Source organism: Rhea americana, unplaced genomic scaffold (assembly GCF_003343005.1).
Source record: "Rhea americana isolate MKP2758 unplaced genomic scaffold, rheAme1 scaffold_75, whole genome shotgun sequence".
In the NCBI taxonomy this organism is placed as follows: domain Eukaryota; kingdom Metazoa; phylum Chordata; class Aves; order Rheiformes; family Rheidae; genus Rhea; species Rhea americana.
The window spans coordinates 3,137,789-3,151,188 of record NW_028186923.1 but is presented as its reverse complement, the minus strand read 5'-3'; the positions used below and the strand labels follow the sequence as shown (position 1 = coordinate 3,151,188).

The 13,400-nt window shown below is 39.6% G+C and overlaps 1 protein-coding gene across 3 annotated transcripts in view; it reads right to left on the bottom strand.

Moving 5' to 3' along the window:
• The window catches only part of ST8SIA5 (ST8 alpha-N-acetyl-neuraminide alpha-2,8-sialyltransferase 5), a 74,521-nt gene that overhangs the window by 11,192 nt on the left and 49,929 nt on the right, over positions 1-13,400 (bottom strand). For all 3 annotated transcript variants that reach the window (XM_085322159.1, XM_085322158.1, XM_085322160.1), the window contains 4 exons: positions 8,361-8,453; positions 6,092-6,178; positions 4,637-4,781; positions 3,047-3,159 (listed from right to left, as the gene is read on the bottom strand). In XM_085322159.1, coding sequence (XP_085178285.1) covers positions 3,047-3,159; positions 4,637-4,781; positions 6,092-6,178; positions 8,361-8,453 — 438 coding nt within the window. The remainder of the gene's footprint in view (positions 1-3,046; positions 3,160-4,636; positions 4,782-6,091; positions 6,179-8,360; positions 8,454-13,400) is intronic.

Here is a 13,400-nt window from a genome sequence, read left to right as displayed (position 1 = left end):
TGATCTCCAGAGGTCCCTTCCAACCTTACTTATTCTATGATTCTATGAGTCTTAGGGGCTGTAAGAAGACCACCATTCCTCCCTGAGTCTGTCAAAGCAGACCATTTTGCAGATGTAGCTAACATTCACTCATTTTGCTTCTGTAAGAGCAATTCAACTATTTAATTTGGTAATTTACTCCAAGAAAAGCTGGGAAGAAACCCCAAATACAAGCAACCTCTGAAATCAAAGACTTCCTCAACCTAGTGAATTTATGTGAAATGTTCCACAAGAACTAAACTGGTCCAGTTCCCTAATTAAACCAAAAGAATCTGCTTCCCTCCTTTTCCGCAAGTCTCCCTTGCACAGTGTGAAAGCTGCAATTCTGATTGTACAGCTTTGCCAAAGGATGTCAGTGTTGTTAGGAACAAACTTGTGAACGTTTGCAAACTCTGACCTTGGCCCTGGCTCAGATACATCATCTTACAAAATTTAGAGCATCCCTGARGAGATGCTGAAGTAATCAAAATGCACAGAAGTGATCGCACAAGCTCCGCTTTCATAGGAAACATGGATTAAAAAATATCTTCAGCATGCACAATCAGCAGACGAACAAGGAGAGCAACACAAGTGGCCTTGCTGCTGGTCTTCCACTCAGTTCAAACTAGTGTTAGACTTCAGCTGAAATTTTCAAAACCTTTTGAAGTGCTCCTACAAGCCACAATAAAAGCCACCACTGCTTAGACACCTGAATTGCACATCTCAAAAATACTACCATGCTTAATTCCCAAACACCTCARTACTTTTCATCAGGGATGATCACTGGAGAACCATGAAGACACTTAGAGTAAGCAATTCATTTCAAAATATTACAGTTTGGCTCCCAGCCCTTAAAATATAATTCCTCCATCACTGGGAGGAGGAGAGGAGGGGAGCGGAGAAAGACATAAAAATCCTTCAAAATCCTCTTTCTCAGACTCAGGAGATTCACATCTACCTCTCAGCAAGTCCCTCTTTATTAGGTCAGAGAATTTTTTTTAAATCACCTGTCCTTCTCACAGGCAAAGTTATTTCCACTACTTTTCTCTGCTAGTTCATGCAACATCCTTTCAAGGTCCTTAGTTACACCTAGTACCAGGCACTGGATTCATCAGATTATATTTAAAAAAGGTTTTCAAATATTAAGCATCAATGTTGGTTAAACRCTCAACTCATGACAGGATTAAGAAAGGGTAAATTCGTTGAAAGTGATAATTTATTATAAAAATTATACAATCTGCATAAACTGTATTTTTGGGTTAGGACTTAAAAAACTCATCCATGCAAATAGAGCWGTTGTGCCTCCAAATGTACCTAACGTTTCACCATAAATCTCCACTCTGGCCAGTAGATGGAGACAGGCAATAACAACAAGTAAGTGCAACTTCTGTGTATGCATTTTATATATTCTATTGCAATATAATTAATTGCTAACAGAATTTGTTTTACGGAAAAATCTTGGCTGCATCCTACTAACCACAAGGTTCCTGTCAATATTAAAAGGCTTATACAAGCACCCTGAAAGTATCAACAAATTTAGCTGTGCTCTTCAGACTGTTTCTGAAGCATTTTAAAGAATCATTTTGTCAGCAACCAATATGATGCTTCCCAACAGTTTGTCACCACCATGTGTGACAAAATGCACCTTTCATTTCAACCACATTGATAGTTGTGGTCCAGCATAGTAGAAGGGAATCTACTATGTGTATAATTTATGCTATGCTTTTAAACCAAAGTAGATTATGTCAAGCCTGGACTGTCCTACAGATTAAAATTAGGACACTAGCTTTATATAAAGAGGGCCCCAGAGGTGGACACAAAGGCTCTGAAAATATTAATAGTGAAGGAAGGACCTATAAAACATTCTTATTTCTCATTTGATGCCAAATTAAATTAAGCAAGTAATGGGCCAAATTCTGAYCTGATTTTTCTAGTATGAAATCAGATAGATTCGTTCATGTATGTACAGTTACATGCATGACATACATGAATGTCTAGACTTGCAGCAATGTACCTAAGGTCAGAACATCRGCCAACAGAAGTAAAAGGTTTTTCRTTTTTTATAAAACACATCATGAACCTATGAGCAGACTGTCATATGCCATGACCCAGGCAAAGAGCTTAACAGATTTCAGAGATGGATTAGACATCCATATGAATAATAACAGCATCTTTCCTGTATATATTAAAGATGATAAAATTCCATAATCTGGTGACACAAATGGGACACCGCAGACAACACAAAATCTGGATAATACCGGATATGGTGGGAAGAACAGCAGAAAGACATCCAACCTTTAAAGCCACTTGGGTGTCTCSGAAAACCATGGAGTCTCAGGGCTGATTAGCATAACAGACAATGGCGGTATTCAGCTGGCTTTCTGCAGCCATGCTCTTCCTTATCTGAGCTAATCAGTCTTACTGCATTTGGGAACTATAGTATGGAGACACCCTCTATGATCTTCCAGCTTTTTCTCAGTCCATGGAGCTAGTGTCCTCCCGACCCTGCATTTATACTGCCAGCTACAGAAAGGTATGATGCTGAACCTGATTTAGTAAATAGCAACAAAAGTGACAGCATCATTTCAGAAATACAGGTTCAAAGCATGTGTGCTGCACCAGAACCAAGTTATTAAGGTCTGGCCTAGCTCTGTACCACACAGAAGAGGAGAAAAATGCCCTGGGAAAATATAGCCATGTTCACATGGTACCGCTCCCAGGCTAATGTCCATGCAATGATAAATCCACAACCTGAACAACAGGACAAGCTGAATAAGGACATTAAACTTTGTGACATAATTCAACGATTAATCAAGTGGAGCTAAGGATGAATAAGCCCTCAAAGAACCATTTTTAAATATATGTTCTACAGTGGGGTGTATTTTTGAAACATTTCATTTTGCASAAGAAGGAGACTTATTGATTTGGTCAATTTGGCAAATCCCATGTTTCAGTATGAGGGAGAATAGCTTTGCAATCCTTTATTTGTTGTTAAAATAGATGAAAGAAATGGTGTTGTAGTAATTACCGAAACACAAAGTCTGCACTGTCAATCTCCCGGCCACATCTGCTGTTCTTCAAAATTCCTCCATTCCCAACCACTGCACATTTCTTAAACTGGGAGCGGTGGTACGGCATATCCTGCAACATGACAGCAAGGAAACAGTCAGTCTCCTAAAACACAGAGGCAATGAGAGCTTTTTACACCTTTTTTTTTTTTTTTTTTTTTTTTTTTTTTTTTTTTTTTAGTGCAGCTGCATCTTGGATAAAAAGCTTGCAGATGCAATAATCATAGGAAGTTGACACTGGTTCTGGCATGCAGTACTCCCATGATGTACATGAACTGATGGGATTATTTTCTTTGCAATTAGAGATGCTATGGGCAACTAATTTGGACAGAAAAAAACAATGATCTGTTTTTGTCCAGGCTTAATAATAGAAGAAGCAATTTTAGAGGCTTGCTTTTCTTTCTAATTTCCATACGGGGGCATAAACCATAAAATTAGTTTACCCCAGGTGTAGCCTTCTGAGCTGCCTGCAAGCTGCTCACTTCTCAGGCTGATGTCCTGCTTTTAAGAAGGCTGCACACAGTTCTTGAGCAGCTTGCAAAACCCAAGAGGTCTCTCTAAACTAGACAGAATATTACAGATATTTATCAGAATCTAGCTCAAATTCCAGTGCTTGCTACACATTCCTCACAAACTGTGCTAATAGCATTAATGATTATTAATTAATACTTGTTCTGCCAGCAGTGCCAAAGCCTTTAGTCAAGCACCTTTTCAGGCTCAGAGAGGATGAATCCTTCTGTAATCTATGGGGCAAAATCACATCTCTGAGAACAGAACTGGGCCATTAGAGTGAGAGGGTTATGACGCAAAACTGAGATGAGCTACATCTTATGAATATGTAGAGGTGTGCTTATATAAGTATGAGAGCACTCCTTTCAGTACATACATATTTTATCAATAATTTCACACTGCAAACTACAGGGAGATGCAATCGTGGCATGACATTTCTAGGTGATTTTTCCCAGAATCCTTCCATAGCATTCGTAAGACAAGAGGGAATGCAATTACACCTATTTGAGCCCATTTGCCCATTGCCTGTAACATTTACACTTTGAATGGTTGTCAGGTCAAGGACTATTTGCTGAAAATGTTTTGAATAACCTTTATGATGAAATTAAGATTTCTGCAGCCTGTTCACACACAAGCTGCAAACAGAAATAAAGTTAAAAACAGTCTGTCATTGTGAATATGAATTATAACATAGTCATGCCAAAAAAAGATAGACTTATCCTAATGTTGAACTTAATGTATGTAGATGAGACCTTAACAAGTTTTGGTCAGTAAGTGCCTATTTTATTCAAGTTATTTCATTAGCCACTTTGCTGTTTAGTCAATAACAGTCTCCAGAAAAACACATACTAGATCATATTAGAGCAGATGACCACTAGAAAGTAGGATAACTAGTTTGAATATTGCATGAAAAATAAACATATTCACAGTAGAAGCAATGATGCTTGCAGAAATGCGAAACAGTGAATTTCTAAATGCTTGGCTATAGGACTTTATCTAATACAGCAAGTATTCTGCAAATAGATACAGGCATGAAGCACCTTTGGAAACATTTTGAAGATTTCTTGGTTGATATGGAAGATTCCACTAGTATCCACTTCATACTTCAGCTTAGTCCCCAAGGGAGTATTTTTCTGGGTAGTAAACAGAAAGGCAGGGGCATTACAACATCTTGACAAAGTAGACCTGTAAAATGAAAAAGAGATGAATAAAAGGAGCTGATAACATGCTATMGGAGTTGCAATTAGTATTGAAAATACCTCTGAACTGCAGCTAACAAGGCATTTTTTGACAAAGCTCCTTTTTAATCGTGTGAGAAGTAAAATGATAGTAAGCTAGAAGAGATTACCCCCCTCTGAGCAGGGGGGTTGGACTAGATGATCTCCAGAGGTCCCTTCCAACCTTACTGATTCTATGATTAGATCTCTTTAACTGGCACTGCTCTAGGCTGCTGGAAATACGTGTGCAAACTCTGCTCTGCTCCAGCCTACAAAGCTGAGCTTCTTCCACACCCTAGGGAAACCATCCTAATGAATCAGGCTCTCTCTGTTTTAGAGGTCTTGCACTTTCAATAATCATTCACTAGGCACTGGGCAAGAAACCTTTGGTTAAAGTATTCATTTGGGGATCCAGAAGCCTGGTAGGGGAGAGATTTAAACACAGCAATACCTAAAGACACTACCCACTTGCCAGACCACGTGGACCACAGCACACCTTGATTACAAAAGACTTTTAAAGGCYGTGGTTTTGCCCTGGAGCTTGCATATCCCCATTAGGGGATGATACRGCCTACACAGCCCTCGAATATACTAATATACAACACCGAAATATTGTTTTGACTTCATTCTATTACTGTCTCACAAGACTAATTTTATAAGCTGTATCTTAAAGTGACCATAGAAGACCTCCAGCAAAGAGAAGATCATACGAAGGATGATAAACTACTACAGAAACAAACTACAACAGTATCTGAAGACTAGAAGAAGCATCTGAAGATAGTCAAGGAGTAATCACTGACAAGCCATTAAAAAGAAAAAAAAAAGGAGAACTGAAAAACAAGGTCTGTCAATACGCTATGCAAAAACTTATACAGTATAGAAATAAAATTTGAGAATTTTATAGGCCAAATTTTCAGTGTCACAATGACATTACTATTTTACACCACCATAGTTAGGCCTGTGGGTAAATGCATGAGGTGTAAACGTTAACTTCTGGCTCCAACCTCCCTTCTAGGTGAATCATACCTAGAAAAGCCTTTCTCATACCAAATTCTTTGCCTTTGCTGGGATGACTGTGCCATATGCTCCAAAAATTCTCTTTCACCCTTGCTGTTGACTTTTTTGAAAGTAAGAAAAGTTGATATTTATTCAAATGGACAGTTTTCCTTCAGTCGCAGTGTTATAGTGCTTACTCTTGCTATCAATGTGAAGGCACAATATGCTGAAATCAGACTAAAGTAATTTTTATTCAGTCTTATTAATGTGGACCATTCTTACTTGAATAAGTTAGCTTCTGTGACATTCATCTCCCATTTGCACATCTGTAGGCTCTTCCACCTGTCAAACAGTTCAGTTTGTTTCACCCTAAAAGATAAAAAGAAAGAAAATCAAAATTTACCCTATTACAAGGTATTTAACTCCTTCCCCAGTTACAGCCAGGGAACCATGCATGAGGGAAACTAGTCAGACCACCCAGTTCAAACAACATCATTCTTTTTATTTCTTCTCCCCAGAGATGTCAACTCTGAGCCAAGTGTACACTGGTACTGATGGAGTTCTTCAGATGTCTGGAATGTTCTTCTCTTCCTTGACAGCCATAATCCAATTCTTCAGGAGAAAAGATGACATATTGTGCAAGAAGCATCTACCACATCATATTTTGCCAGATGCCTGTAGGAAGCTAATGAATTTGCCAACTATTGTGCCTTTAGGGGGGAAAAGTTGCACTTAGCAGGAAGGCCTAGCAGAGAAGGTATTGGTAGAGAAGATGTTTTAGGTGGTTTGCTAACTGCTGTTATGGGAGGCTTTCCTCTTATTTTCATGAGAGTATGTTAATCCATGAGCTCCTACAACACAGAGGTGTCAGTAAATCCATTTTACAAACTGGTATAGCACATGTAGTGACGCATTTCTGAGGGTAAGAGTTACAACTAAAACCCATTACTTCTTTTATTTCACTTTCTTCCTCACAGTCTTTTCTGATCGTTCGCAATCAAAGACTTGTGCTCCGTTTATTAAACTGCATTGTAGATGATGCGTTTAACATTACAGGCAATTGCAGGCTTCAGTTCTGGGTGAGGGACTGGGCAGAGCCTTCAGGTGAGTGGAGGAACGTGCAAAAAATGTGCTTAAGGCAATTAAAAGTTCCTTACTAATTAGTTATCTCATGGAAATACGGCCCAGAAAAATATGTCTGTGGAGCTAGAAAGTAAAAGACAATGTCCTAATCTCCTGGACAAAAGAAGTGGAGAAAGCTCAAGAGACTGCTTTTACTTTAGAGTTCATACATACTCTTCCATATTTGGACAACAGAAATAACTAAGGTCTTGCAAATACCTAGAGCTACAGAGCAGTGCCATATCCTGTCCAGGATATTCTGAAATCTGAGATTTCTTCAAGACTGACAGATCTTAATATATTCTTTTCAAGTTTGAGGGCTCTGAATGTCTAAATAAAGCAAAGATTTTAAAGATAACTATATATTTAAAGTGAATAGACTTTAGTATTTCCCAGGCTGTGGAAGTCACAGGAAGGAATTAGGTCATATTGTACTTTCTGTGGCCCACAGGAGCATGTCATCTTAGAAAACTTCCATTACCGTAAGGGCTGATTTAGGAAATGTAGATATTTTGCAAGCACATTAGAAGAATTCAGCATAGTAAAAAAAGCACATTGTCAAATGGTGTCAACTGCACATGTAAGGCTGACTCTATCCAATTGAGTGGGAGTCCACTAACATCTGTGTGTCATTGGATAAGATGAAGAGAGATGAATAATCCTCTGTACCATCTGATAAGTATGCAGAAAGGCAATACAAAACTCACTRTCTTCAGTAGAACATTGGCAGAAGTGTCAAATTCTCACCCCTTCTATTTATTTTTAAGCAATGCAAGTCAGCAAGCAGTGCAAAGTTGTTGCTTGTGTATCCTTCACCCAGTACCAAACACAGAAGACAAGGACATAACCTATATTTTTCTGTGCATAAAGTCAGTGAGGGAGACATGCTCAAAATTCACGTAGACCAGGAGCAACAAATTGTATTTTGTAGWCCACTACAGTGGTATAGATATCACCTAGAGATCAGAGAGTACCCATGCCACTATCTGTTWCAAGGGTTCAGCATAATTTTGCTGCATTTCTTAGCCTTCACTATTGGCAACTGTCAATGATTATTWCTGTTAATAAGTATTAGGCTAGATGGACATCTACTGTGAGCCAGTCTGGCTATTCTTACCATTGAATTACCCTCACTAGAGGGCCTGGAATATACTATTACAGGCAATATTACAAACACAGTATTTAATTCCAGCTAGTGATACTGGGCTTGATGGAAATTCCTCAATATGTGTGAAAAGCCTCCAACTACTTCCAGCAGACCTCAGATCACATTCAAATTTCACTACTTTCACATATAACAGAACCTTAGAAATCTTTGATGAGATGAGATCCCTTTTCATGAGATCTCTTGAGCCTTGCATCTTTGACAACCTTGTAAGTGATCATTTTCATCCTACCTGAAAGGTGGAAAACATTCATTCATACTTACATAGACAAAACCTTCACTGCAATGATATCCTGCCGTAATTCTAGGCATTTTGTGGAGTTGTATTCCAAAGGTCCTTCATAAAACTCAAAATACCTGAAGAATAAGAACAAAGGTTATAAATAAGCTCTAGACTTGAAAACATGTCTTATGCATCAAAGGAGATATGCTTAAAGTTGTCATCTGTGATCTCCCTAGCTTGAGGCTACACTATCTGACCCAAAGGCAGGTTATTATTTCACAGGAAAGCACAAACATCATTGCTGATCAGAGAACAACCACCCATGTCCAGGCTATCCRTCCCTTTAGAAATTCAAACACTAATTGTAAGATGTTCAAGAGAAAACATTCAGCAGTTCCCATTCAGCTAATTTAAACTAAATGGACAAATTAGTAGAAAGCATTCAACTCAATTCCCATTTGTTTAGGCTGTAAGTGGCTATGCTTTCAGAAGAGTTCATGTCCCTTGTAAGCACCAACAAGGACTAGCAACATTTCCCAGCAGTCAGCACAAAGCAGCTGCCACTGAAAACAKGGAAAAGAACTGATCATTTAAGGAATACTACTCCTGTCCTCTGGCTGTCTCAGTGCATGCTGAGAGTTTAATAAAAATTCCCTTAAATTTTGTTCTTAGGATAAAAGCAAAATGCTGGAGGTTGCATCTTGTCTGTAGAGCCTGTTGCACAGCTGTACACAACTGAACTTCTTCTGGGCTTTACTTTTCAGGCACATTTTGGGGGGAAGGGCAACAGGAGTTTTCCTGTTAAAAAACTGAGATGGTTTTGAGAAAGAAAGGATTTGAATGCTCATGTATATCGCAAATGACAGTGCAACTCTTAATCAATTAACAGACTTAATAATTACTTTTCTGGTTAAACTGCTCCTTCTTAGCCATCAGACTGGGTTGCTACACAACTGTAGCAATTAATGCTATGGATCAAAAGAAGCCCAGGCTGTATGGTGAATGCAATGGGACTATACTGAAATGATGAAGAAGACTGAGTATTTAAACCAACCTCTATATCAACTTCACCATTCATCGTTAGAAGTCTGATTTAAACTCAGGGTCTAAGAACTGCACATAACTAACTACACAGCAGTTATGGACCTAATGAAGAAATATAAGATGAGGGGGAAGGGGTACTAATGACACAGGCTAGACCAAATTATCTTAATGGATCCTTTAAAATATCAAAATTCATGACCCTGTGTCTACAAAATATCCTTTGACTTTTCAGTAAGAAAGAAATGTTCAAGGTCCCCATATGGTTTTTAGTCAAACAGTTATTGGAAATTTAATATTTTGATGTCATATTATTTTAAAATAGTATTTAAAACCATGTTTGACCTCAATTTCTGTTCAGTTCCCAATATATCACCCTAAGGAGGCAAATAYTGTTATTTACTTTAGTGGTTCCTGTTTATAGTTAAGAACAAAATTTTGGGGGATTCTGACTTCAATCTATTCTGAAGAACTAACTTTATAAACTAAACTAGCCACTAAARAAGTAGCAGGAGTCATGTCCGTACAAATTTGTATGTAGCCTGTACACTATTTCTCCTCCCACAATACTCATTATGAAACACACACCAAAAATAGAGAAGAAAAAGGATGTGTTTCTGGAGAGGCAGAACGGTACGAGGACAACTGCATTTGAAACAGAGTTATTCCATTAGCCTACAATTTAGAAAAGCACTATCTTGCAACTCACTCACTGTCACAAGAAGTACCTCATCTCCTAAACAGCTTCAAAGTTTCCAGYAGACTCACTGGGAGTGCTGGGTTCCCAGTTAGGCTCCTTGTGGAAGTACAAAGGAAGAACCATGAAACAAACCCAGAAGACACACTCCTGATGGGACGCCCACACACCTCCCTGGACAGATGGAGGAAACACTGGCCACACAGTCACTGCCTGACTCCAACGGATTCTCGAGGTGAGAGCTCTACTTGGTGTCCATGCAGGGAGTGGGGAGAAGCTACTTGCCATAGGGTGAACTTGATCGAAGCTAACTCATCCTAAGCCACTGAATCACCATCATCTGGACTATCATTCACCAGCCCTAGACCAGGTCTGAAGCATCCAGCCAGAGACGAAGCCTTCTTAGCACTAATGCKAATAGTGCAGCAGTTAGGTTGCAAGTGTCAATGACACAACAATAGCATTAATCCATGAGACAGTATCTAATTAATAGAAAAAAAATCAATTTTCCTCTCTTTCTCTCTGAAGTATTGCTACTATTTATTTGCTTCCTCCCTGCTTCAGACACTGAGGTGGATTAGCAGRGACAGCTCCCTGGAGCACTGGCTGACCTCTTCCCTTAGAAGTGCTTTGCATTGTATTTTTCCAGGATGCAGCTTTTGCACAGCACGAGGCTCTGATGCAAGGAATATGGGCCTCCCTCAGCCACTGCAGATGTCCTTTAAATCCAGCTCCTCCGCTCAGCAGGGCCCAGAGCCTGGTCCTGCCGGGAGCACTTGGAAACTAGCCCACCACACTCTCTCAGCATCTCAGTCTCACCCACTCCCTGGGTTTTGAGYGCTGGTTCTGTGTTTTAACTCCCACTCTAAACCATGTAGTTTCTGGTGAAGGAGAATACATTAGCCTGTCAGAAAGCCTAATTAGCACAAATGGAAGATGTTCTCTCCATAGTCTTCCTCAGTCTGTTTGATACCCAGCTAGGAAGTAAGGGCGTAGTGCAGTTTATTTTGATTTATGCTATTGATTAGTGACAACCGACACTTCTGACCATGCTACTCCTTTCGCTATGGAAGAACTCTGCATTTCAGCTTTACAAGAATGACAGCCATGTTTTACATCCAAAATACAAAGAGTTTACACAGTAGCCCAAGAATTTCCTGTCCCTGCATTGCCTTCCCTTCCCCTGCTGAAATCTAAATACCTTGTATTCTTCAAAGATCACAAGTCTACAGGAAAACCTATCAGCATAGAAATCTGTGATTCTTTAAAATAGGGAATACAGCTACAACTGAATCAGGACACACCACATATTTACACATGGAGGGGTTGTGTTTCCCAACAGAACTGGGCACTGCACACAACTCACTGTTCCACGTCCATTCAGRTCAGTTCTAATATTCTAATCTACAGCATTTTTCCATGATCAAATCATGTATCTTAACATCACACAAGCTGCAAGAGGGAGGGGATTCTTTCTTTATGACTCTCAGTACTGAATGCCCAGTAATGAAATACTAATTCRTAATTATCCAGCTCTGAGACTTCCTTCTTTTCTAAACTTCGTATTTCCCATTGCAATTTCACTTATAACTGGGCAGCTTACTGATTTCACTACTGAAAGGCAGAGTTGGCTTCCCAGTATGCTAGCTAGTGTAATCTCAGATCTTTGATCATCTGCAATCAGGTCTGTCCTGCTTTGATCAAAAGTAAGACTTTCTTGATCATGCTGCATGTATTAAAAAAGTTGGAGGCTTCAATCCTGCCTTCAAGGACATTTGCACTAGGGCACTGATTCATCTAATGCATTGCAAAAAGTGTTAAAATATAATTGAGGTTAATTGTCAGGCATCTTTTAAATGAGATYGTTCTCTCCTGAACAAACTATCGTCCTGTTTTACTAGTTCCTGCAGTGACAATTCTGCACTGCTCATGGTGAGGCTGCAGCACTTCGGTTGCAAGAGAACTGAATATTGCAGAAAGGATTCTGCCTTTTCTGCAGGAAGGACAAAGATCTTTCCAAACATACACGTTATCCAGTGACTAAAAATGAGAAGAAATGAACCAAGCCCTGCAAGCTTCTACTAAATACTTATTAAGAGAAAAGTCCAATTAGTAGAGCCTGCATGCATCAGTAAAGGCAAATCCATGGCCAGCCCCAAGTCCAGGTTCACCTTCCCTACCCAGGAACCTTACAAGTGCACAATCTTCAAAGCATGTGAGGATTCACACTCAACTGGCAGGATCAGCATATGACCTTTAGACAGTCACATAGCAAAAAAGGTGGCTGGGGTGGAGCACATTGTGGCTATAGGGATTCCGGAAAACTCACTCAGAGCACTGCAAACTAGGTGTTGATTTCATGAAGTCAGTGGGCAAAATTCCACTAGCTTTTGCCTCTATTAATATTTCCATATGACATTCAGATCTACAAGATTTGGCCAAAAGGTTGAGGGAGTTGGTCTTTATTTTCTTCCTCAGATTTCCAGAASCCTGGAACAGGTTGCCCAGAGAGGTTGTGGAGTCTCCTGCTCTGGAGATATTCAAAACCCACCTGGACATGATCCTGCCTAACATGCTCCAGGTGACCCTGCTTGAGAAGGGAGGTTGGAATAGATGATCTCCAGAGGTCCCTTCTAACCTCAACCATTCTGTGATTCTGTGATTGTGCTTCATACCATTTAGCATGGCATATACTCCTCAGATTGTGTACATACGTACTCATCTTGGTTAGAAGGCACTCAGGTACACTTCTCTGTTTGACAAAGATAAAGGAGATATAGAAGCTAACTGACAAGTAAGTCTGTGGTGGGCAGGAACTGGAACCCTAGGCGTCCGTTCTCATTGACATTGCCCAGACTACAGGATTACACTKAGAACAAGAGCAGCTTCTGAAGTTGATGAAAATCAAGTATGAAATACCATACCTTGCAAAAACAAAATAAAACAAAACAAAACAAAAAAACACCTGTAGATGTAACTGTTGTTAAATGAGATCCTTTCTCCCAGAACTGGCAGATGTAGCTGAAAGGTTTCATGGACTAATTTACAGTTCTCCAGGGCTGTGAAAGAAAAAAAATCACATTGCTGCATGCGCTGTTTCTGCAGTTTCAGAGTCTGTGTTAACTTGTCTACRGTAAGCTGGTGCCTGAAAGACTGAAGAGAGAGACTAGCGTCTGCAGGCATGGAGTGGGAGGCAGAAGACGCTATAGTCTTCTTCTGTAAGAGTTGATGAAACTATTTGACCAGTTCCTCCTAGAAGACAACAAATTTTAAAGGAGATGGTTCATATTCCTCCTGGCTACCATATTGCCGATACCAATATTACTGGCATTAACTAGTTTTA